Below are 25,498 nucleotides of genomic sequence, written 5' to 3' on the forward strand. Positions count from 1 at the left end.
CTTCCTCTCCTTTGACTACTAGCATACTGAGATTCTTAATAATGTGCCTGACATGTTTCCTGCCTCACCTGCAGGAGAAGACTGCTGCAGAAAAGGAGAGAAGAGAAGGAGAAATGTCACTACAGAAAGCTCCATGCCGTCATGTCAGCTTTTCAGAAAAGAACTGGGGGTCCTGGCAGACACCAAGTTGACCGTGAGTCAGCAATGTGTCCTTGTGACAAAGTCAACAGCATCATGGGCAGCATTAGAAGAAGCATCACCAGCAGGTAAAGGGAGGTTATTCTTCACCTCTTCTCCGTGCTGGCAGGACCACAGCTGGAGCACTGCATCCAGCTCTGGGCTTTCCAGTATAAAAGAGATGTGGATGTACAGGAGCAGGACCAGAGATGAGCCACAAAGGCAAAGAAGTGATTAAAGCATCTGTCATGAGAGGAGAGGCTCAGAGAGATGGGACTTGTTATTCTGAAGAGGAGAAAGTGCAGGGGGGCATCTTATCCATGTGCATAACTTGATGGGAAGGTGAAAAGAAGATGGAGCCAGTTCTCCAGTGAACAAGCAAGTGGGAATGGACACAACCTGAAATAGCATAAATTCCATTTAAACATAAGAAAATACATTTGTTTGTGGGGAGGGATTTAAAGCCACGTTGCCCAAAGCAGCCGTGGAGTCTCCACCCTTGGAAATAGTTAAAAGCTAAAACCAGCAGAACACGGTCCCGAGCAACCTGCTGTAGCTGACCCTGCTTGAAGGCTGGAGCTTGGAATAGACAGTCAACAGAGGACACTTCCAATCTCAGCTGTTCTGTGATTTTGTGTTATATGTAGAGGAAGATCTCAAGGGAGACGGAGGCAGAAGCGTTATTGCACATTAATATGCAAAAAAAGTACTGTGGTGTAGATGAGGCACTCAGAACGGGAGTGTCTGGCAAGGCCCACAGAAGGACACTGTTTCCATGTAAAGTTTCCATGACTTTTCCAGGGAGCAAAGTCACCTCTCACTGGGAGGCCCTTGCACCGATCTGTGCTTCTGTTAGTTGCACTGAAAGGTGCAGAAAGTTTCAGGCTTTGTCTTGCCCCACATGTGTGACCTGCCAAGCCTTCCACCTGATCATGCACAGCAGTCTGACAGAGAAACAGGTTCTCAATTTTTCAGAAAACAAATGCCAGAAGCTTTTGTAAGGCTACAACAAAAATGCCAGTAGCAGCAAAGAGGTTTTCAAGGTTTATTTATTTTTGTCTTTTTTCAAATAAAAACTTTCAGACCATTTTACTACTGTTAAAATTTTGGCCACTTTTTTTTTTTTTTTTTTTTTTTTTTCTTTTTAAAATAAATACGCTCAGCTACCTATTGGCATGAGGACCAGAACCATGCCTGGGCAATGAAACCTGCCAGGTGAAAGCGTGGAGGTGCTCGGGCAGAGCATGGGGTCCAGCCTTGCTCCTGGGGCACCTGCACCTTCCCACTGCGTGCTTGCTTGGGGAGTGAGAGCACAGAGAGGCTGAACCACAGACCTTGTCTTTCTGGGGCACAGGAAAGGCTGCTTCTCCCAAATCTCCCCAGGGTTTTGGAGAGTGCAGAGGCCACAGCGGGCATTCATCATCCCACCGGCCAGGTCTGCCACCCACTTCACGGGGAATACTGTTCCACTTCCCTTTAAATATTGTGCCTCCTACCTGGTCTGTGGTGGCCAGGGTCAGGTCCTAGCCATTGTTACTTTGTTGCAGGTTTGGTCCAGTATTGCTGAATTTGCACGTTTTGCTGCCTTCTCTTTTCCGTTTTTGAGAAAGGGGAAGCTTTGTACTTGCTTATAAGCCTCCTGCCTCCTTGCTTTTTTCCCATTCCTTCATTCAGACCTTTGTTGTCATTCAGGAAACAACATTGGTCACTGAGGCATATCTTTGTACTTCAAGCACTTTCCAGTTTAATAATCATAGGAAGGCTACTTTGCAAATGTAACCCTTTTTAAGTCTTCTTATTGTTTAAGTGTATGGGCTTTCAAATTTAACAGACTGGAGTGCCTGCTTCTGGCTACAAGAAATGCAAGAGATGAATTACCTGCTTATGTTGAACCTTGAGGTGTTGAAGTTTTGCATCTCTCGGAACTGTTCATATTACTGCTTTAATTTCTAAAGAAAAAATTTGAAGTATACTTGGTAAAATAGCTGGTCTTGCCACTGAAAAACAGCTGCATCTGTATCACAAATATCCTGATGATACTCAAGTAATGTGGATGTCAGACTTGTGACACCAGCTGCTTTCCTCTACAGATCTGCTTTTATCAGACCACATTATATGCTAATGTGGAAATAGCCAGACATTAACAAGAATATCTCAGTGGGGAAATTCTTTGCCTAATAGTTGTCAATCTACTTATTCTTTGTTATGTCATTTGAGTTATATGATTTTCAGATGATTTCACCATCTAAAATGGCATAGCTGCTGGAATAGCTGTTCCTTGAAATATTTACCAGACTGATTGTCAGTGCCTCTTTAATACCCATTGGATTTGTATTGAAAAATGCATAAGAATAAATTAGTATTTGATTGGGCTGTTTCTTGATAATCTGTAATACAGAGAAGAATCAAATTCTAGATATGTGCATTTATGCATTTCATCAACGCCTAGAAAACTTCATATCTACATACCTTATTCATTCTAAAAATGGGATTTTGTACTAAATCCTATCTTACTTACAACAACCAACGTAATGATATTTTTAAAGGTTTGTGGTCCAGAAAATGAATGTAATTCTCATGACAAGCATTTGTGATTTTCTTTTATTATGTGAACAACAAAAAAAATCAGTTATATGCATCAAAATCAATAATGTATGATGTATGATTAGAATGAAAACAGGACCTAGTATTGAGCCAATATATTCATATTTGCAGATGGCAATGGAAGAAAAAGACATAGAATATTAGGATTCTCATTTATTTCTTAAAAATAAGAGATGTAGCCTTGAACTGGCATAGGAACAAAGAAGCTCAGCTGCATTCATGGAAGAGTAATGTACTCAAGTTTTGAACTTCACCTGAGGGCTTTCCAATGACTAATTGAAGTTTACTTGCTAAGCAAGCTCAACAGAGACAGGGAATATCTTGAAATCTGTGTTTTTTCACAAAACTCCCATGGAGAAATCAGATTCTTTATAACCACTTGCAGGATTTTTCATAAAAATCAAAATTTTCTCAATTTTTTTTAAAGTGTCTTCCAATGTTTCAAACAAGAATTCAGATCTCCTTTACATGCTAATTCTCACTGAGTTCTGGATCATCTGGATCATCCGTATATCCATGTTTCAGGCTTTTAATCTACACTGTGTGAGAAGACATAACTGTACCTACACGAAGTTAGATCTCTGTGCTCTCTAAAGTGGAAGGGAGACTCTCCATGACTTTGGAGAACCTCTGCAAGAAATTCAGAATTAGGTGGGGAACTCATGCTGAGAGGACAACTCTGGTGATAGTGGACATGTACACCATTTCCCAACAGCTAAGTGAAAAAAAAAATTAAATTTACATAAGCACCAGTTAATAACCTGCATAACAGAATCTTACCCACAGCCATCTCCTCCAGACTGGAGATCTCAAAGCCTGTGTTTCAGGAACAACAACATGGGTTTGTCAGCAGGATTCTACCAAGGAATGGGATGAGCACAGTGCATGGATTTCTATATAATGGACTCCCAAAGACTTGGAGTCATGCCTGCAACTAGTTCCTTGAGTGAAAATCACTTGGCCCCTTCCTGGCTGGTGCGTGCCTCTATTCTCTGTTGGCTCAGTCTTTGCTCAGCTCAGGCAATCCTGAAACCTGTATGAGAAGGGAAAGGAGTAAACTTGCTTGCTGCTGTTTCCTCACCTGCAGCTATGTCTTTGCAGTGAAAGCTTCCGCAATGGGCATTTATTAGATTAGGCTTTCCACTTGGAGAAAATATTGAAGAGATGCAATTATGCTACAATATTACAGTAAAGGTAAAGGGGTTCTGTTGCTGAGGGGAAGGCAAGCATTATTTCTGGCTTGCTCTTTCTTCAGGGGGAACAATATCTACCAAAGAAGAGGATGCTGTTGGTTGGATTGTGTCTGATCAAGAAAAGGAATGGGTGGTCAGCCCTAAACTCTTCAAACTCAGAAGAATATTTGATGTCTTCCATCACACCAGATGAGCCAGCCATCTCAGAGCCCTCTTCATTGACTTCCATGTACGCCTCATGGATGGCCTCAGATATCTTCAGGTTCTCTGCTGAAGAGATGCCAGACAGATTGGCCGAAGGACTGAACAGGTCAGTCATACCCAAGGCCACTAAAACAGATGTGAGGTTATATTTTCCCTCAATCTTCATGCGCGGGAGGTACACTTTCACTCTCTTTGTTTCCATCACGTTAGGACTGGTCCACTCTGTAAGTTTTTCAAAGTTGATTTTGTTCTCAAGCTGCAAAGAGAGGGAGGGAATGAAATGCCTAGGACACAAATACAGCTTCTTCTTACCACTCATTTTAATCAAGGCTATCATAAAAAAAAACAAACCAAAACAAACCAAACCAGAATGGTTCCTGAACTGGATCTTATCAACATCCTTCTTGTAGTTTATTATTTGCCTCTCCAATACTGTCTGTGTCACTCTCTTTTTATTCAGTTCCTTACCCACCTGACACATCCCCTTCTGTCCAACTAATCTTCTGTCTCATGTGGTACAAACCAACAGTTTCACAACCTAGAAAATTAGTCAGATTGTGAAGGAGATGGCAAAAAAAAGGCCATGAAAATTTACCTACTGTTGATAGTACCTAACAAATGCAAACTCTTCTATGTCTTTAATTACTTTATAACATAATTCCAAAAAATTGCAGAAATAAGCATAATGGGTTACATAATGCAAGCTGCATCACTTTTTCCCTTTCTTTAGCACAGATAGGTAATTTGATAAAACCTTGATTATTTAAAATGTTTGACACTGGAATTCTGAGTTTTCTTCTATTTCTTTCAGAAATCCTGCATGAAGATAATACAGTCCACCTGACCGAAGCAAATTAAGGTTTTGAGTTTTGCATCTCCCTTGTATCTGGCCATTTTTATTTCATCTTTGCTATGAGCATCCTGCATTCACTCAGTTGCTTAGCTTCGTTTTCTTTCAAGACCAAGGTAAACTTTTTATTTAATTTTGCACTGTCAGTAGATTACATTTGTATTCTTGCCTCACTACATACTGATTCCACTTTTCTCCTTTTTTTTCTTTAAACAACAAAACCGTTTTTATTAGTAGTTCTTATGCATCTGGCAAAAACTGACTCAACCTGACTTAAAGCATTTTTGATGTCTTCTTTTACTTTCTATGTTGTTCTCATTTTCTCTCCTTGTATGTTCAGGGATTCTTTCTGCTGTTGATGCTCACCCTATTAGACCAAACTCTCTTCTGTTTTCTTTGTTTGATGTGTAATTTCCAAATATCTTCCATGCATTTCCTTTCCATCTCTATAATTAAGACTCTTTGAAGATTTAACTGATGTAGTGTTATTGATCAGTTAGTTTAGCTTGATTGGTTTCACCATTTCAAAATCAAGAATATTTTGCCAAGAATATGTTTTATCTAACTTTGGTTTTCATTCCATGATGACATAATCACAACAATTTTTGAAAGTGGCCCATTTATGATGTTCAATGAGGATTTTGTAAAAAAAATTGTTACTGATTCCTGCAAAGAATGCTTCATTCTCATCAGTTTTAGCAACATGTGCTCAACAGTTTATACGTGTGTGTGTGTGAAGTTACCTATCAATATAAAAAAAATATCTGCCCAGTCATACATCTTATTGTGCAGGTCTACAACAGCACTTCACTCCTTTACCGTTGTTTTATTAGACTGAGTTCAGGGCTCTCCTAAGAGGCCAGTCTCTGCCTGAGCACCTGGTAGCCCCCGGGGGGCTTTTGTGCTCCCCTGCCTGCCCAGCACAGCCGTGCTGTGGGCACCTCGCGTGTACATGGGCAGCAAAAGGTCTGGTGGCAGCCAAGTCCCACTGAAGTGGTAACTCTTCTGCTTCCCCTGCCAGGGCCGTACCTGCTCCAGGCCAGAGACGTCATCAGGTAACAGCACCAACATGCTCAGCTGTCCACTGGCGTACGGAAGCTCCAGGATCTTTATTTCCTCTGCAGCCACTGCTGCCACTTTGAAGGTACTGTTCTGACACATCATTTGCACAGGCCTGCTTTCTTGCTGCAAAAACAGAAGCGTGAGTCAACATGACCGGGGAGCAATTTTTCCTTTAAGCAGGCAGGCAAATGTACAAGCCCTTTGAAAGGGACACGACTCGATTTTCAAGCATGTTGCCTTTGAAGAAGAGCTGTGTCTCCATTTTCCTCTCTTGTCTGCTGGTGTTCTCTGGTCAGACACGGCTCTTGCAAACCTGTCAGTGAGGGGCCCATCCAAATCACCTGGCCAGTGACCACAGCATGTTGTATGTGTAACACCTTGACTGCTGGCTGTGCAAGCCAACGGCCTGGCTTCCTGGCAAAAAACTGTGTCTATGCCCCCCTACCTTTGTCACGCTGAAGGGAAATTTCTGAGAGTCTTCTTTAAATGCTGTCCTCCAAATCCCTTTGAAGTAAATGGCATTCACAAGGACCAGCATAGTATCAAGATCAACAGAGCCTGGTTCAAGGATATCTTGGATCTGTCCTTTAAGGAAGAAACAAGGCAGAGAGTGGCAAGTTTCATAGCAGTAGTCTTGCATTTTAAAGGTCAGCTGACATGCTGCTGCTTGACTTGACTTCCTCTTCTTCAAAGGTCTGCATGTGGTATTCAGGTTCATGAGGAAAATTTAATGCAGAATGACTGGCACCTGGCCAAACATTTCTGCAAGAAGACAGGTAGGTTCAAGTGTGGTATACATCCCCATGAATTTTTCTAACCAGTGCTGGAAAAAGATTTACATATAAAAGAAGGAACAGGAGAGGGAAGCAGCAATATAGATTTTCTGGTTTTCACACTTCACTTTTGGTTTTCCTTCCACCTCAGTACAATAAATATACACAAGGTCTCAAGTCATTCCTTTACACCATCATCCTAGTGCATGCATTACTTTCTCCCGTGGAAGCCCACTTCTTACCCATCCAGCCTGTCTTTATAAAATTATGCCAATATTCTAGAGAAGCTGGGACTAACCTTGCATGAGTTAAGCTCTCCAGACACAAAAAGTGTCCATATAAAGTGTGCATATCCTGGCACATCTGCCTTTTCCAGATATGCTTAAAGCACACTGTCATTGTCACACAGGTGCAACAGTCATCCCTTTCCACAGGAAATACCACTAATGGGGTTGGGAGGAGGAAATTTCTCATCTAATGTTTAGTCTTGTTCAAACACAGTTGCAAGAGGAAAGTATATTTCAAAATCTTGTCGGACCTTACCATTTGTCTGATTTTCCACCCAGGAATTAATGAGCTGTCTGGCTTGATCTGATGTTGTTTTGAAGTTGACCATTTCCAGACCTGTTCTGTACAATTTCTTCACACATTTTAAGTAGATCTGTAAAGACAGCAATTGTAGCCACCAAACTAGTAATTTTTTAAAAAACAGTATGAAGGTGAAATAAAATATGGCTAAAAGGATTTTTATTGCGATGCCATGGTTAGGCTGTTCTCATTGCTTACTTCCTGGAAGAACCTGCTGAAACTGCACCAGGAAAATTATTCTGATCCATAACATTTTCAGATCTGACATTTTTATTACTTGACCAGTTAAAAGTATATATTAGAAATGTTTAAATATTTTCTTGAAGAAAGATTGATCCAAAAACATTGTTTCAGGTGCAGTTCAGAGTATTTTATTACCATTATGTCCACTTTTTTTTTTTTTAAGCATTTTCCCTTATTTTGAAATATAAAAAGTTTATTTGATTTAGAATATTCATATAATTTGTTTTGAAAATATCCAATGAAAGATTCTGACACTTTCAAAACTTGTTTCTGAAGTGAAGTTTTCAAGTGAAATGTGCTGAAGTCAAATTATTTCCTGAAAAAACAAACAAACAAACAAACAAACAATCTATTAAAATGAAAAGGCTTTGGGGGAGCAAGCAGGGAGGGGGGAATTACATTACTAAATAGTTTTGTTTATTACTCCATTCATTTTGATTGGCACCATCTTTTTAACTGGAATTCCTTTCCATTCAGGCTATTGTCAGGGCTGCGGCAAAGGGAGAGGTGTGGAAGTCACTCCAGTGGGGACCACTGAATTAACAGATCACCTACTCTGGCAAATCCCCCTTAATTACAGGTTTGTACAGGGTTTAGAAAGAAATCACTCTAATGTACAACTCACCGGTAGGATTGGACATGTCTTTTCAGCATAGAGTCTCTTGGCAATGTGGAGTGAATAATTGGCTTTTGGTGCAGTGATATCAGAGAGAAGTTCTTTAAACAGTATGTGGAAATTCATAGACTTGCCACACTGAGTTGTTGATAACAAGGTAAAAAGAGATAGCTGTTAGCTTATTTTACTAGGAAGAAAATTGTTTATAAGGTACAAATAACATGGGAAAACACACAGTGTTTGGACATTTGCAGATAAACATGTACTACAGTCTAAAATCTCCATGGGAGGGATGTTCAATATAAGCAACTAATGATGTACAAATTAATTCATAGCATATGATGACACTCAATCTAGGTAATAACAAGCAGAAAACCTCAGTGTTGAATCTGACACTGTATGGCTCATGGGTGAGGTGACAAAAAGAAAAATTCAGGTGTCAATTATTGCAATTGGTGAGTTGTCATAGATACAGAGCCTCTAGTTCCCAGCTTTTGCTTGCATTTTCATGGCAGCTTTCTGCTGAAGCTGCAGATGGGAGAATAGTGCTAGATGACAAGGGAGTCAGGAAGTGTCTCATAATATAGTGAAAAAATGGTTCAACTGTCTAATGTCCCAAGAATAGTGTTCCAGGTGGCACAGGCTAAGAGAGTGTAAGAAAAATGCACAATGATAAAAAATGGCTGGTACTCAATTTTATGAGAAGAATTCTGTTGAACTACTGCTTCCTAAATTCTTAACCAGCCACTAAATGCTCTAGCTGATATTACCTTTATTTTTCTTTTTTTTTTTTTTTTAAAAAAAAAAAAAAAAAAAGTCTTCTGTTCTTTACAAATCCCACCTTGTGCTTGATCCCAAGTGGATGAGGACAGGCCAGAGATAATGGCTTGTGTTACCTTTACAGAGGCAGCAGATTAGCACAGAGGAAAGCACACAGCTGGTATCAAGGTACTGGAAACCCTCATGGTGCTCTTGGAGTAGCAGTGGAAGTCAGAGTCTGGAAAAATCCCTGTAGCTTTTGAAAGACTGTGATTACTTTCCAGTCTTTGAGGCTTCTGGGCTCTTTTCTGCTGAAGCATCTTCCTGCCCTACTTTGGAGTCACAGCTGCAGGTCTGCATGCTGCACCCTAGCCCCAGGTGCTGAGCCCCTTCCAAGTGCTGACCCCCAGCAACACTTGCAGGTGTGCAGATGCTCATCTACACAAGAAGGTAGCCTGGTGCCCAAAGCATCCTATCCTATCCTGTCACTTCTTCTGGTGCAACACTTTTATTTTTTTTCTTACTTACATCTGTGAAATTAAGAGCATTAGCAAATGTTTGAGAAGGTGTTGAACCTACCTGAAGCACAGCCAGAACAGTCTATTCTCAGGAGAAAAATGTGAAAGGAAATAAATGTATCTTAGGTTTCTGTACCTTGGTCTGAATTGTTCCTCCAAGTCCTGCAATTTTGTCAAAGTGAAGAACCTGCAATTGGAAGTATCAGTAGAAGAAATTGCATACATTAAGTCTACTGAGAATCATTGATGTTTATGTTGAAACTATAGGTTTGGACTAAGCAGGTCTGGTTAGCACATAGATGAACTGAGAAGTTTCATGTGAGCTTTAAATCAGTTTTTTTACTGCATATGCCACACTGAAAATTTGTGACTATGATCTTTTCTTTTCCATTTAATGGCATTCAGTCTATAAACCAGCTACAGTCTTAATCTATTCTATTTATAACTGTGACTCTAGTTTTCTGAATGTGTAATCTTTTGTATATTACAGGTTGTCCTTTACACCTGGAAGGAATCAGGCCTGTGAGATAATACAAGATGAAACAAGAGACCTGCCTTAACCACTCTTCAAGACTGCTCTTTTTTAATGGAAACCAAAGGCCATTCTTGCACTTCCTGGGGAAAGCAACAGTAAGTGAAACTCATCCCGAGATCCAAACCTCACAGTTTGGAATGCCATTCTTTTTCTAGGCAGGTTTGAATCTAGTGCCAGATGTGACTATGTGACTTCCTCCCCTCAACTGGAGAAAGTCCAAAAGATGTAAATGGATAATCTTGCTGTGTTGAACAGGATCAAAAGGTGTTTGTATCCATTTATGCGACTTACCTTCTCCATCTGGTACTCAGTGTTACCTCTTGCTCCCAGATAAACCATGGCTAAGGATGCAATGATGCTCAGGGGGGAATAGAAGATGTTGTTGTTGGCATGGTGGACTTTCAGCTCTTTGAATACATCAAAAGAAAATTCTGCATTTGCTGCAGTGATGGAGCCCATTGTGAAATCAGTGTTGTCTGTAGCAAAGAGAAATATAATTGTGTAGTGGTGATATGTGGCACTTGTTTTTAAAAGTACTCTCAGTAGCCCAGAAACTGCTAGCTCATTGCTGGTTTTGTGATGCTGAACCAATGGATGATATGAAGTATACAGATTCTGTGATCATTAGAAATATTGTAACTCCTGACACAATTATCTTTGAATGCATGTTTGTTTTCTTTCAGCAAGGCACTAGCTCATCATCAAGATAGTATCTTGTACTTGCCTTTTAGGAAATAGATAGTTAGATCCATGCTTCAATATGATGAATATAACACTGAATGGATGAGTTTCCCTGTGGCCATCCAGAGGACTCTGAATTATGTTTGAGACAATGCAAACTTCATATTTCATTTCTGTGGCTGCACTGGACCATGCTCCAGATCTTTAAAACAAATGTAGTCACTTCATTATACTCTCAGTGCAATTCTTACTGCTGCTTAGTACAACCAGCCACAAATTTGAAGATTACTTTCCTGTAGTTTATAGGAATAACAGGAGTGAATTGTAAACCCAGCCAGTTGCTTAGATACTGAACTATAGATTTATGGGAGTTCTTTCCAGTAGTCCCATTTCAGACATTTAATCTCTGCTGATGCTTTTTGTTGAGAAAAAGCATAAGCACATATATCATAAACATGGGTTTTGACAATACAGCTTGAAACAGTGTAGAGCTGCATTCATTCAGTCAGGTGCAAGTCCTGTACATGAAAATGAATGTGACATGTTAAGGATATTCATTGAAACCTGCAGCCATTCTCTCTTTTGAATCTGAGACTGAGAAAATTGCATGCTGTTCTTGTATCTCTAAACCAGTTAAAGTTGGAGGAATAGCAGCATACCCATAGTGTGGAGCAGGTATGTTTGATTATGTGACCTCAGAGGCACCTGGCACTAATGACTGTGGAACCACAGTCTGTGAATTGTCATACCATACTTCACCTGTGTTCTCCAGAGAGTGAAACTGAGAAAAGAGAAATGCCTTTATTCCCAAAATAATTGTTAAAATTTTAAGAGAACAGTTTTAATGTGACACCAGATTTTCAATTAAAAGGATGTATTTCTACTCAAAGCTATGATGTGCAAACATTCACATTTTGCACACCTAAAAGTATTTGACAGTCAAGCAGTATAAGATATATTGATAAGGCAAGGTAAAATTACTGTATATGCTGTCTTTTTACATATCTTATACTTACCTTAAAGTTCTTAAACATAATATCACTTTTTTTCCATATTAAAGAATGTAAATTAGAAATTATATTTTACTTGGAGAAATACTTACCCCACAAACTTCAGAGGCATGTAATAATCCAGCTCGTCAGCTGACCCTAAACAGATTCTTTGAGATCTTGGTGATATATACTGTACCATTTGAGACACTCCCACTGTTAGCCTTCAAGGAGTCATCTTTTGAGTCACTACTTTTTGTCATGACCTTTTGATTCATTGCACTTTGAAACGTTGAGTAGACCAATGTTAGACTGGTACTCCAGCAAGTCAACCTTTATTTGTTGAAGTAAAGCCCAATAAGAAAAAAATTAATTATTTAAGCTTTTGTTGTAGCTTGTAAGGTGGTACCAAAGCAATTGGAGTTCAAGTCTAAAGCTATGTTTCATAAAGTTCTTTTGATTTTACACAGTAATGTGCTTGGGCCATATTAGTTAACTAGAGCCAAATGAAAAACAAATGCAAAAAACTGAGGAAAAACAGTGTTACAAATATGTCCAGTGAAACATAATACATTTTTAATAAACCTAGCTGTAACATCAGATCGGGTGATTCTCACAGTCAAGTGAAGGTAAAGATCCCAAAATATTACAGGAAAATAAGACCTAGTCATAGTGCAGTGATCTGGGAGCGAGCAAACAGTTCCCACCAGAGTTCATCGTTTGTGTCCATCCATGGATACAGCTGAGGAAAGAGTTTTCTATTACCAGGGACTGCAAAAAAGTGCATCACTCCCTGAAAACCGAGCTGTGTCACTTCTCACCTGTGGGGCACTGGAAGTACAGAAAGGACTGTAACAGTACTCCCACCAAGTGTGAGGGGAAAAGTGGATACTGGGTAACTGCAGAAGGACTAATATACGTGCAACAACTCACTGCAGTGTCTGTGCAGTGAAACAAGGGGAGCTTCCTTATGGACAGTGACAATCTGCTGTTGCCAAGCAGAGCCAGCTGCCGGATGGTCATTCCATTCAGAGGGTTTTGAAGTTGATTTTTTCCATGTAAGAACAAACCCAAAACTTTCTGTTTATATTTCAAGACCAAAGTAGTACTGAATGGTGTTTTGGTCTGCCAAAATGCAGAAGTATATTCCTGGAGTCCAAGGACTGGTGTGGTTTATAGCTTGTACTTGTTAAAAGCACAGCCACAGCTATTTCTGTACATAGGTAAGGCCAAAGTTTTTTACCTGAGATTAAACTATAGGGTCTACAGCATACATATGGAGGCAGGGAGAAGGACTCTGAGGAGAAAACACATCTTGCTAAAACTTCATTTTGATGAAAACATTCAAAGCATCAGTGTTAAGGTGGATTAGAGGACTAAGGGTGGGCATGGCAGAAGAAGAGATTTGAGAAAGAGTCAGAAATTACATATTTGTTGGGCTGTAAGTCAGACTGCAGTAATCAGATATTCAGAAATGGATTTTACCAGCCAGCAGGATTTAAAGGATGACTGAGAGTCAGCTTCTAATTTTCATTCTCCACAGGTCATGGCAACAAGGCTCATGGTACATGCACAGGCCATTCTCATAGATCTTCCATACCTACCTTTCTCCTATGGCAGGTGAATAAACTACAGAATCTGTCTGCAGGAACATTCATGGTCTGTTAGACAATCATAATGCACAATATTGAATATAATTCAATTGTATAAAGCTATTACTCTTTATTGAATAATAGACTTGATGAGCAGTAACGAAACAAATCTGGCATCTGTAAAGGCCATAGAGATGGATAATAGAAATCCCAAATTTGTACATATTAAGTCACAGAGAATACAGCAGTAGGTGCACCCTCTGTGAAAGGGAAAGGGAGCTTTTTTTTACTTTACTCTTAATGGTGTGTTCTGTTTTGCTGAAATGCTGAAATGCAGGCATGTACATGCAGAGCCTGATAATTGGAGTGGCTTTCAGTTTCCCATCTCAGAACGAGTTTTTCATCTGAGGATGTTATAGCAGGGATGAGGATGGGAAAAACTAAAAACAGTAAGCAGCTTTCCTCTCACCTTGTTCAATGTTCCTTATTCTGTGAGCTGGGCTGCTGTAGCTTTTATTTTATCCTATCAAGCCATCACTGCCTGAGGGCACAGGTTTTATATGGAAAGATCTGTAGTGTATCTTCTCTTATTCTCCCATTTCACATATTCACATTAGAGTTCCAGCTACTGGTCAGCAGTTGCCCAAACATGCCTTTGGGGCTCCCATGAAGAGCTTTCCTGGGAACCCACACTCCTTTGTATGCTCTGGTTCAATGGGTTTGTCCTGTTTCGACATCTGTGGATCATGCACCTGAAGGACACAACCAGCCAGCTCTTTGCCTAATGTCTAAGATTTGCTCAGCAAACATTTTGTTGCATCAAGTCCTCTAGAAGACGCCATGTAGGTATTTCTGGTATGTTCTCCCAGCCAATATATTTGCCTTCTTCATACACTCTACATTTCATATCTCTGCAGCAGCACAACGACCACAACAGTTCTCTGCGCAGGCAAGCTTGTTGAATGTCTGATAACTGCTCAGTTTCTGAATTATGCTAACTACCCTAATGTGAAAAACTACTTTGTCAAGGCAGGCAAGATAGTTTAAACCACCCAAAATAAATGAGCTCATGGAAGAGAGAAAGTTTGGTTCTGCCAGTAGTTGTGGATGAGGCAGTACAACTTCTCCAGAAAGTAGTCCGTCACTACACACCCTGGGGTTTGCTTTGTTATTTTTTCTATGCTGAATGTTAATGCAAAAGTAGTTGCAGGAGCAGCCTGTGAGTAGCTGAAAATTTTTATCAGAAGGGGCTACCATGAGGCAGACAAGTGCTCTTTTGTAACTTTTCCTAGTTAGGGCATTGGATCTGGGGAAATCAGATGCTCCTCCTTAAATTCAAAAGCTGAGAGTGTAGTACTGTAAAGCAAGACAAACAGGTTAAAATCAGCTCCATATCCATGTTTGTCCCAAGAAAGACATCAGCAAGGACTCTGCTGCCCTTTGTGCCTGACCTAGTTCATGGTGTTTGCCCCTCTTCCTCACTGTTGGCATATTCAAGGAGATTCTAAGCAGCAGAAAAAGCCGCGCTTTCCATCATTTCTCTGTTCAGATTATCACATTTAATTTCTTATGTTTGCTCTGCAACTATTATGCAGTGGGTGGGGGTAATGTTTGCTTATGCTTTGGGTGGCCTGTCCATCCTCATCAGGCTTAGCAGAGGCTATACTGGCATCTCTCAGTGACCTGAGATATGGCTAAAGAAGTCCCATTTGCAGGATTTCTGATGCTTTTTATTCGGTCATGGTATTTGCTGTGCTGGAGATGATCAGCTCTGTGGCACTTATAGACAACCAATACCTTGTATGAAACCTCTCAAAGTCAGTGTGTCAGGCCCAGGGTAAAGTTAATGCCTAACGTGTCCTTTCCCCTTCAGAGCACATAGTGGCTGGTATGTCAATGTGCATTGTGTTTGCACAGCAACCCAAGGCAAAAGGAGGCCGAGCACATCCACCAGTCCTCTATACCCCTTGACTGCCGGTTGGCTCTAGCAAGAGCTCAATCTGTTATAATAAAGCAGCAGTAAAACAGTGACTTTTTTTTTTTCTGCTGCACACACTTGCCAAAAGAAAGGAAGAGGGTTGCCCGATTGCCACTCCTCAGGTAGCTGAATCTCACTTGCTGCAAGTGTCATGCTCATGGTGCTCTCTGGCAAACAGGGCTGCTTTTTGCCTAGTGCACACAGCTGCTGAGTAGCTCATCTGTGCAGGCTCTACTTTCTTCCTTTTCTTTATAGTATTAGCTCCAATAAATGGTATTTGAAGTGATACCTTACAGGGTCTCAGCGCCGTTCTTACTGGGATCATAAGGAACCAGGCTTCCTGGTATAAAATCTTCTACCAGTTATAGTTTGAAGGAAAGAAGCACTAGTTTTCATATGGGAAAAAAAAATATTACTCAATACTGCTCTCTGGCTTTTTCAGTGACAACCCAAAAATCTTCCTTTGAACTTCTTGTCCTTCCATTGTAAATCTTTGAAGTTATTATTATAACTATGTTATACATAGGTACTAAGAAACAGTTTCAAGGAAAGGAAAATACCAGAGAAAACTGAGAACTGCAACCATCAGAGAAATTAGAGTCCAGTGGAAAGGTGAATATGTAAATTGAGAGTTACTCAGTAATCAAACCGTGGAAAGACACAAATCTGTCTAGTGTGGGACAAATGGGCACTATCTTTCCATGCATGCTCATGCAAATAGTATTTGACTTCTTTTGCTTTGCTTTTTGATAGTGTACATATTTGTCAGCTATGAAATACACCTGTGTGGTTCAACAGGCTGTGCAGCAACACTCAGCATCGAGCCTGTCCTTGGGGAAGAGGCAGTGTCACCCCTTTGGGATCGTGCCTGCACCAGGCACCAATCGGAGTCTCTGGCTTTGCTCTGCTCTGCAAGCTCTGGTGTTTGGCATTGCACATTTACAAGCTACAGTTCCCCACAGGAGAAGCACTTGCTGCCACAGTGCAGGGTTTACCTGCTATTTTTAAGAAAATGTCTCTGATTTTGTGGGAGCACTGCCCTTTACATTAGGAGCTGCTTCCACTACACTAGCAGCAAGAGATTACTTTGCAGCTCCTGGTTGTTTTCACCACATTTTTTAGCTGTTTTACAAATAAATATGGCAATTAGAAAAAAGATTATGAGAAGAGAAAAATGGATTTTTTTTTTTCATTTATGCTGTATTTTGTTTGTGGTTTTGAAGTTATATAAATATCCCCAAAGTAAGTTTTTTTAAAAAAAAAACAAAAACAAAAATCATAACTGACTACTACTGCTATAGTAAGCTAAGTGACAAGCCTTGTTTCAGCCACACCTTCTCCTTTGCTCACACGCAGATTTCCTTTTCTTGTTGTAAGATTTGTACTCTTAGGGATAATATTTTACAGCATTTGCCTTTGTCACCTATGCCATTAATTGTTTTTCTTTTACATTTTGTCTGAAAATATATAGATCTGATTATGCAAGCTAATACATTCTAACACTGTTCATTTCACTTTTTTTTTTTTTTTACGTATTTTATATTTGAAACAAACCAGATATATATAACATACCAATGGCAGTCATTGAAGAACATACATGGCTATTTTTTGCATATCCTATTCATCAGAAATGCCCACAGCCTATGTTTGGTGTTCTCTTCTCTTACCAGCTAATTGATATGAAAAGCTGTGCCTCTACTAGTAATTTTACTATTTTGGGCTGTATTTCATACCGAAATTGAAGCTGTGTGAGACAGCTCCACAGACTACCATTAGACTGCTTTATTTAGTAATTGAATTAGTGTTGGGTACTGTAAATTACTGTAATTTTTCCTACATATCTCAGCATTTGGAAGAGACCATTAAATCCGCAGTTCTGAAATGGCACTAGTATGCTCTCAGCATTTACTTGCTTTGCATCAGTGAGCAACAGGAAAAGGAGAGTGAGTCATCAAAGACGGGAAATATTTTTTCTTTAAAAGCAAGTATTTCTCATGTATCTGTGGATTTTGGACATTACCCGCTGCCAAAATGTGCAGGCTGCTCTTTTCTCCGTAACCCCTCACTACACTTTCCCACCACCTACTCTGCAACATCCAGGAGGTGGTTTAGGGAACTAGGTCATCATCAAGCAAATTAACTTTACCAGAAATTTTCCTCCTGATTTATGTCCCAGAGAACTGCTCATCACCAAGTCAGGCAAATAATAGTGATGGCGTAAGGGAGGGAGAAGAAACACATGGAAGGAAGGAGGCAAGGGGAGCAGCATCCTCCTCCTCAGTTAGACTGGGTCAACCATGTCATAAAACTGCATTCTTAATTCCCTGGTAAAATCAAATGCAAGAGAGAAACACTAGGTAAGGTTCAGGGCTTATGTATCCTAATGTAGAGTTGTCCAGTGACTAAACTTAGCATGATGAATACTTAAAATTGTGAGGCAGACTTCAGTGTCACATTTTTGAAAGGATTAGCATTATTTATACATGCTACATTAGACTAGTCCCTCTGTCCACTTAATTCTGCAGACATTTAATATTTAGTTTGCAGTGTTTTTATTATTATAAATGGAACAAATACAGACAATCCACCTAAATACCATTGATATAGATTTTTTTATTAGTTTTTATGCTAATGAGGAATAAACCAGATGAAACAAGAAACTCATGGTATCTGAGGCAAAAAGAGAGATGATTTTTAGAAGTGAGAATGGCTGATCACTACTTAAGTTTTATATGGGAATTAAATGTCTAATTCATAGCCATTGCAGAGCAGACCTTGTCAGCAAAGGCCTTCCATTGTTCTGAAACACTGGTTTTGTTACGTGGAAGTTTATGAAGAAGTTGGAGAACTTCCTAGCACATACAGATTTTCCCACAGAAAAAAAAAAAAAAAAAAAAAAAAGAAAAAAAGCAATGGGTCTTCCCTGCTTGAGAACAAGCAAGATTACACTAGAAAACATTTCTGCTTTTTCTGCTCTCTGAGAAAAAAATCCCGAGAATTCCAGCTTGCACCATTACCCCTGATCAATGATTAAAGGAGGGGTCCCGCAGGAATACTTTGCTACTCCCATACAAAGTAGCATTTTCCTTGAGACCTACACAGAGGTTGGGTAGGTAAAGCTAAAACAGACTGAGTACCTGAGTTTATCCTTTTAATGCAGATCCCCATCCTCCTGTCTCCTTCATGTGGGAGAAGGTATCACTCATCTTCAGGGCACTAAAATGATGGGTTTATTGGAGACATACTACATTAGGAAAGCCTCAAAATAAGATTTTCTATGCAGATATCTCTACAGGCCTACAGCTCTTTGGCAAATATCACATAGTGTATTTTAAGGTAGATGTCATTTTAGTGAGGCATCCTAAAACTAAAACATGCCTGAAGTTGATGTTAGAAAGGAAACAGTTAACATTTTTTAGATTTTTGTCTCTACTTTGGCTCTTATCAGATAGCCTTTTTTGCAGTAAATTAGCACCTTAGGATAAAGCCTAGAGAAAATGTGCTCCTCTTTTGTCCTCAGTGCTTGCCAGTGGGGATGTTAGTGGGGAGAAAGATCTAATTTCCAAAATAAACTCCACTTAAGGGGACAAATATCTTCCAAAGAAAAGAATGGTGTTGGTAAGGTTGTGTCTGATAAAGAAGAGGAATGGATGGTCAGCTTTGAACTCATAAGAAACTGGGAGACACAAAGGCACCGTAGCAAACCCCATGGCACCAGCTGCTTCAGTGCCCTCTTCATTGACTTCCACGAATGACTTCTGAATGACCTTAGACACAACCAAACCATCTTTCATAGAGATTCCTGACAAATCAGCTTTCCCCCAGTCAAAAACATTCATCACTCCCATCTCCTGGAGAGTTTTGTTGAGAACATAACTTTCCTCCATCTTGAACTGAGGCAGATACACCTTCACTTTCAGCTGTTGCATCCTAGCTGAGCTGGTCCATCCTGCCAGTTTTTCATACGTGAGGGTGCATTCAAGCTGTAAGGCAGTATTGACAATAATGACTGACACAATAATGAACAGAAGGAAAAGATAAAAAGGTTCGGTTTTCCCTGCTTGTCTTCTGACCACACTGGAACAATGTTAAAGAATTGCTCTGTTTACAGCCCCTTATGTGTGCTACACTAGGAAGTATTACCTGCTCTAGGCCAGTAAAGTCTTCACAGACAACTTCAGGAAGGAGAATGAACATGCTCAGTTCATTATTGAAGTATGGGAGCTCTATCACTTTAATTTTCACTTCCTCTATGATGGCCATGTTAAAATACCCTTCTTGAAACATCATCTGCACTGTCCTTCTCTCATTCTAGAACACATGAAACAGAAAATACAGAAATGATCACCCTGGTTTTAACTGTTTTCAGTATTGAGATTAGAGTTCAGTCCAGAAACGTTATTTACAGTGGACATGGGTTTAATGTACTTGTATCATTGATGTGTTCCTCTCTCCTAACTGTAGCTCCAATAAAGTTATCCATTTTAGAAGCATAAAACCTACTTTTTAATTTCTATTAGTGCCAGATTAGTTTACTCAACTCCCTCATTACATCCTTCTTTTTTCTGGCATGTCCAATGAGGAACTGTTGCATCTGATGCAAACATGAATCTAGATTATTCATGAGTAATGTATATATTCTCCTGAGATAATTTGTCTTTAGCTCATTTTTTTTCTGAAAACAAACACTGTTCTGTTGGTAAGCGATAACAGAACAACAGAATCCTCAAATTCAGTCCCAAAAGCAGGCTATTTTTGAAACAGCATCCTTGGTTGCAAAATCCCCAAAGTTAGTGCACGTGCTGAGTGACTTTGAACCAGCCAGGATGCACGAGACCCACTACTGATGTGAATTGACAGAAACAGCTACATATTTGGTTCTCAAACTGGAGAGGAGTTGTAGTTTTCTGTTGTTCTAGCTGAAGAAAAGTGTTTTGTCTTGGGATAACAGAGAGGAGGAAAGTTCCCATCTGTTGTTATAGGAGACAGACATCTGATTTCCATCCCCTAGCTGTTTCAGTTCCTGCCCATACTGTACCTTGTTCAGTTGGAAATAGGTTTCCTTAGTGTCTTCTTTCTTAAATTGTACTGCCCACTTCCCTTTAAAATATATAGCATTGACCAGGACAAGTACAGTAGATGGATCAATAAACCCAGCAGCAAATAGGTCTTTGATTTTACCTTTAAAAATAATGAATTAAGAGTAATTATTACTTTCTTCATGCAGTCAGCTCCATTTGACTACTAATAAATATTTCTGTGAATCTGAAAAGTAGTATAATGCTGTCAGACAACTAACAAAAAGTTTATGTACAGCTTTTGAAGCTTTTCAAGGCATTTTTGTGCTTCTTCCTACATTTATCTCCTATTGAGAAAAAACATTCAGTGTTTAATATATAAAAATCTTGCTACCTTTGGTAAAAAAAGGTGGAAACTGAAGTTCAGACATTATATTCCTAGCTGGTTCAATTGCAAACCAAACAACCCGCACATTTTCTTCATCACCTTTTGTCTCATTTTCCACCCAGAAGTTAATCTTCTCTCTGGCTTCTTCTTCAGTGTATTTAAAATTCACTGGTTCCAGCTCTGCTCGATAGAATTTCTTTGTGGAATCCAAGTATTGCTGGAAAGTACAAATAACAGAAGTTTATTGCAACACAGTGATTTTTATAAGATAGATATTTTCAAGGCTTCAGGATAATTCCACGTAGTAGATCAGCAAGGAAGGAATGAGTAAAAAAGGTATGTATAAGAAATTCACTGAAATAACTCAAGCAGTTTTTAGAGAGAGATTATTTAGAAAAACCACATTTGCAAATAGATCTTTCTGTATTTTCAAGATGTACTGAGCAGCAGAAATGTCTCAGCACAGTAAAAAATATCTAAGATCAAAACCTGGTACCTTTCTTTAAGCTTATGTATCATTGTTATGCTGCATGTCTTCCCCCAGACACCAAATGAAGAAGGTTGCCTTATTTTAAACAAATAACCAGGGTATCTAATATCGCAGTGAGGGTTTTGCGGGGGTGGGGGAGTGACTTGTGAAGAGATAAAACAGCGCTGTTTCTAGCTATACTTTTATAAACACATTCAGTCTGTTTTCCTGAGGAAATTATTTGTATGCACTTGCATTACCTTGGCTGTCAGTGTTCCACAGGAATGTTCTGAGATGGTCATTTCCACTTAAAGTAGACTAATGGACAAAAATCTCAAAGGCTTGCTTAAAAAGACAACAGGAATCAAGTCCCACATTTGCATAGACTCTGAAGGAAAGGTGGAAGAGTGAGCACAATCATTTTATTAGAAGCAGAGGAGACACAGGGGAAGAAAAACAAGATTTCTGCTAGTCACAAAGCTTTGTTTCTTGGCTAGAAATAAGACAGCAAGCGCCAGCGCTGTTAGACACTGGGTGTGCGTGGCAAGGATCTGTTGATGGCGATTAATACCTCCACATTTTTTGGAATGCCCAGGGAGAGCTGTTACTGTAGATCTGCTTCTTTATATAAAAGCCTTTAAGTCACAGCTTCCCAGTGCTCTGCTGTTGCCCGTGTCTAGCCACTGGGCAGCTGAGATGGAAAGGCTCCCTGACTGCAAGAGCTGTGGAGTGCAGTCATTTGGCAGCACACCCTGACAGCACCATTGTGTTTCACTGCCCTTTGTACTTTATGATGGAAGAAACTCTGCTGATCTCGTAACTCCCAGGAGCTATTGAGATGGACACCACAGCCACTTACCTGGAAGAACGGGTAAGTAATTTCTCCAAAGAGCCTGTTAGCAATGGTGAGAGAGCAGCCTGGTCTGGGTTCACTGACAGCAGCCAACAGCTCCTGGAACTGGGAATGGACTCCTCCGGCTTCTTCGCACTTCAAATAGGAAAACAGAAGTTTCATGGTAGGCTTGAGCTTTCCTATGCAAAGCTGGACCTGAGTGTGAATCGCAGCCTCTCGCTGTATGAGAAGCCTGACTCCACCCTGTTGATACAGGCATTGGAATAAATGCATCACGACACCACCTACAACTCCCCCCTGTAACAGAGGTACAGAACTACAAAAGGATTCCCCTTCAGGCCTCCAAATCACATTGTATCCTACAGTGATGACTCTGTGCTCACTGTGCAAAAGTCTGCAGGCTTAGAGGCTGGGAAGAGCAAGCTCCAAGGTGACTTTGCCATGCCCTGTAGACAAACTTTGCAGGTGGCAATTTAAGCACATATCACATTTTAGATTGGTACTGCTGTTTTGGTTAGAGACCTGTAATGAGAAGGCTTAGCTGTTGAAATGTGTGATCTCATATGCCCCCTTAAATAGCTAATAAAAGAACAGTAATTAGCAGGTCTGCAAATCTAGACAGAGAGGTTGCTCAGCCCTGCCCCTGCTTTCTGATTAAGTGTCAGTTTGTCAGGCGAAGGGCTGACAAACCGGCACCAGTTGCTTCATCTCAGAGCTGCAACTGTGTCTTACCTTCTCAGAAGGGTATCTGTTTCCCTGGCTCGGACTGCTCAAAACTTCACTGAAATGAAATACCTGCAATGTAAATGTTGGGTGAATGCAGCTGAGTGAAGGTACCTCAAAGCTAAAACAGTGTTGCAAGCCTATCCCAAAATTCAGCCACAGTGGGGCAAGTCCTGTCTGTCTTTTATCATGAGATCCTTGCAAGTGAAAAAATTTTTGTGGAGGGTGAGCTCATGAAATCTTTGAAATCATTCCTCTTAAGAAAGAAGACTTCAGGTATCCAGAGAAGGCAGAAGACCATGTCAAAGGGAGTCACCACTTCTGAGCCCTGGAGAGATACCTCCAAAACACTTTCTTTAGCACTGATGCATTCACTGAATGATCAATTAATGTAATAGTGTTTAGTCTGAAAAAGTTTGGCATTAGGAATAGCATAACAGAAGGTATTTTTAAAGGGCCCTCTGTGTACATCACTCCTTTGGATCCTTAGGAAATATGTCAGATGGTACTATCAGGCTCTTGGCTCATGTCTTGCCACTGTCCCCTTTTCAGAACAAAGGAAACCTACCTTCTCAATCTGTGTGAGTGTGTTGCCCCTGGCTCCGAGGACAACCATCCCAAAGGCAGCTGAGAGACTTAGGGGGGAAAAGAAGATGTTTTCATTTCTGTTTCTCTTGCTCAGCTCTCTGAAAAAGTCAAGACAGAACTTGGCATTGGCTGCACTGAGCGAGCACATTGTGGCACTGCAATCACCTGCAACAAGGGAAACAAAGATTTAGGTTTCTCATCCTTACGCCTGCTACGCTTAGATGCCTTGGCAGAGCACAGTAAAGTATTCTGCAGTAGGGTGGCTGAACTGTTCAGCACTTCACAGAAATTTCCTGGTTTTCCACGTCTGGGATTTCACACTGAATCTGAAAACCAGTACCCTGAATGGCAGGAGAAAGACATTTTCAGAAACAATATTCTGAGTTCACTTGTTTCTCTACCTCAAACAACAGCTATGGCTTTGTCACTTGGCCCTAGCTTTGTCCTAACTACAGTCCCAGCTCACTTTTTGTCCCGATTTTTCTTGCCTCGAGTCCTCTAGGCATAGTACTTTTTAATCACACCCCTTGATCATACCTCATTCTCTGTGCCTCTCTCGAAAAACTGTGTGCATTTATCAGCTGTGCCTCACATACTGTGTCCTTCTATAGCTGGTTGCTTAACAAACATTGACAGAAAATCAAACTACAGATAGGCCAGTTAGCAAGATTTTCAACAAAGGCACATTGTGTATTAGTGGAAAATTCCAGTCATATTTTATATTTTATCTGCCATATTTTCTATTTTACCTGCAGCTTTAACACTTTTCCCAGATATACTTTGGTTATGATCACAATTATTACTAGCAGATGATCTTGAATGTCCTGAAAAACTCTTCACATCTTACACCGAGGACAGAGTTCCTTTCTTATGAAATCCTTTTCCCAGTGTCTTCATCCAGTAAAGTGATATAGAGGCATCTGATCCTTTAGAAAGTCAGTTCAGTATTTCAGAGTTTCCACCATTCTAAGTCACTTTAGTTTTTATTCTTACTGAGTCTAAATAACTTGCTCCACAGATGTGAAAGATACCTTTCCTCCATTACGCAAGAAGAATTAAATTATCCAGATAAATATTTAAAAGATGGAATACTGTAGAAAGATTATACTCTTGTAAATTACCAATCTGGGTCATGCAGGAGAAGTGAGAAAAGGTTTGGTTTTAATCTTTAGAAACACACCTGGTAACGCCATTGTACAAGCATAGTTGATGAACACGGCCCATACGCTTTACTGTAATCCAAAACATTGCATGGCATCTTGAAAATATTCTCACTTCTTCAAAATATGCTATATACAGTACATATGTGCTAAGCAGATAAATGCACGGCTAATGTACATATCAATATTTAGACATTTCATAGTTATGTTATTTGTAATGTGAAGGTTAGAATTAAAGGTCAAGGAGATATTTACCTTCTCCTCAGGACTGATGTTGTCGACTGTTGAGCTTGGTGGCAGGGCTTCTGGAGCAGTGGGATATAAAGCCATTGCCACTCCCAGTGGCAGCATAATTTTCACTCACGATGAGTCACATGTCTGTCTGTTGCAACCAGTTAGTATAATTAGGGGACATTCTGTTAAATCTTGAATTTTTCCTTATTGCTAGGGGTTCAGAAAGAAGTCACAATTTTAAATACATACTGAGATGTAAGAAAAGTCTACCTAGTTAAAAAAAAGAAAGCAAACTCCTACAAACAAAGGAGATTTCAGGGATTTTACCTGTAAAAAAATAAATTGTACAAAGTTTTATGTGTGTTGCTGTCAGAAGTGGCACTATCCAATACAAACACATATAATTTTGTCATAGAAATTAAATATTAAAAGCTCTGCAGGTGGCACAGTAGCATGGAAAAGAAAAATATAAATTATAAAAGTACCTGTCTGGCCAACTGTGATGTAAGGTGGTGGTTCTGGGGTAGAAATAGGGTAATTCCCTTTGCCTGCTACAGTTCTGTGCTTCTGAAGACTTGTCCCTTGAAGATCCCTTCCAGGGTGCATTTCCTACTTGTTTTCTTCCTCAATGAGAAATTTTGTCCTTAATGGAGAAGAAGAATTTAACCATATGTTCCAGACTTTGTTGAATATCCAACAGCTT

At 39.9% G+C, this 25,498-nt stretch overlaps 2 protein-coding genes across 2 annotated transcripts; both read right to left on the minus strand.

The window, feature by feature from the left end:
• Positions 1–4,032: 4,032 nt before the first annotated feature.
• Positions 4,033–10,581, minus strand: LOC104361391 (ovalbumin-related protein X). The gene is made up of 7 exons (XM_009967519.3): positions 10,414–10,581; positions 9,724–9,774; positions 8,320–8,448; positions 7,407–7,524; positions 6,536–6,675; positions 6,058–6,213; positions 4,033–4,434 (listed from the first exon to the last, which is right to left on the minus strand). The coding sequence occupies exons 1-7, from the start codon at positions 10,579–10,581 to the stop codon at positions 4,033–4,035; spliced, it is 1,164 nt and encodes a 387-aa protein (XP_009965821.3).
• Positions 10,582–17,965: 7,384 nt separating this feature from the next.
• Positions 17,966–24,845, minus strand: LOC104361395 (serpin B11). The gene is made up of 8 exons (XM_032991960.2): positions 24,817–24,845; positions 23,382–23,566; positions 22,823–22,885; positions 22,097–22,225; positions 20,868–20,985; positions 20,401–20,543; positions 19,506–19,673; positions 17,966–19,345 (listed from the first exon to the last, which is right to left on the minus strand). The coding sequence occupies exons 2-8, from the start codon at positions 23,547–23,549 to the stop codon at positions 18,941–18,943; spliced, it is 1,194 nt and encodes a 397-aa protein (XP_032847851.1). The 5' UTR covers positions 23,550–23,566; positions 24,817–24,845; the 3' UTR covers positions 17,966–18,940.
• Positions 24,846–25,498: the final 653 nt, after the last annotated feature.

This window comes from Tyto alba, unplaced genomic scaffold (assembly GCF_018691265.1).
Source record: "Tyto alba isolate M040663 unplaced genomic scaffold, T.alba_DEE_v4.0 Super-Scaffold_48, whole genome shotgun sequence".
Classification (NCBI taxonomy): Eukaryota; Metazoa; Chordata; class Aves; order Strigiformes; family Tytonidae; genus Tyto; species Tyto alba.

Coding starts and splice junctions, on each gene's coding strand:
- LOC104361391 (XM_009967519.3), bottom strand. CDS start 10,581: ATGGGCTCCATCACTGCAGCAAATGCAGAATTTTCTTTTGATGTATTC. Junction 9,775..10,413: donor CTGAGTACCAGATGGAGAAG/GTAAGTCGCATA, acceptor TTCCAATTGCAG/GTTCTTCACTTTGACAAAAT. Junction 4,435..6,057: donor ACGTCTCTGGCCTGGAGCAG/GTACGGCCCTGG, acceptor CTCTCTTTGCAG/CTTGAGAACAAAATCAACTT.
- LOC104361395 (XM_032991960.2), bottom strand. CDS start 23,549: ATGTGCTCGCTCAGTGCAGCCAATGCCAAGTTCTGTCTTGACTTTTTC. Junction 22,886..23,381: donor CACTCACACAGATTGAGAAG/GTAGGTTTCCTT, acceptor TTTACATTGCAG/GTATTTCATTTCAGTGAAGT. Junction 20,986..22,096: donor TTACTTACCCGTTCTTCCAG/GTAAGTGGCTGT, acceptor TGTACTTTCCAG/CAATACTTGGATTCCACAAA.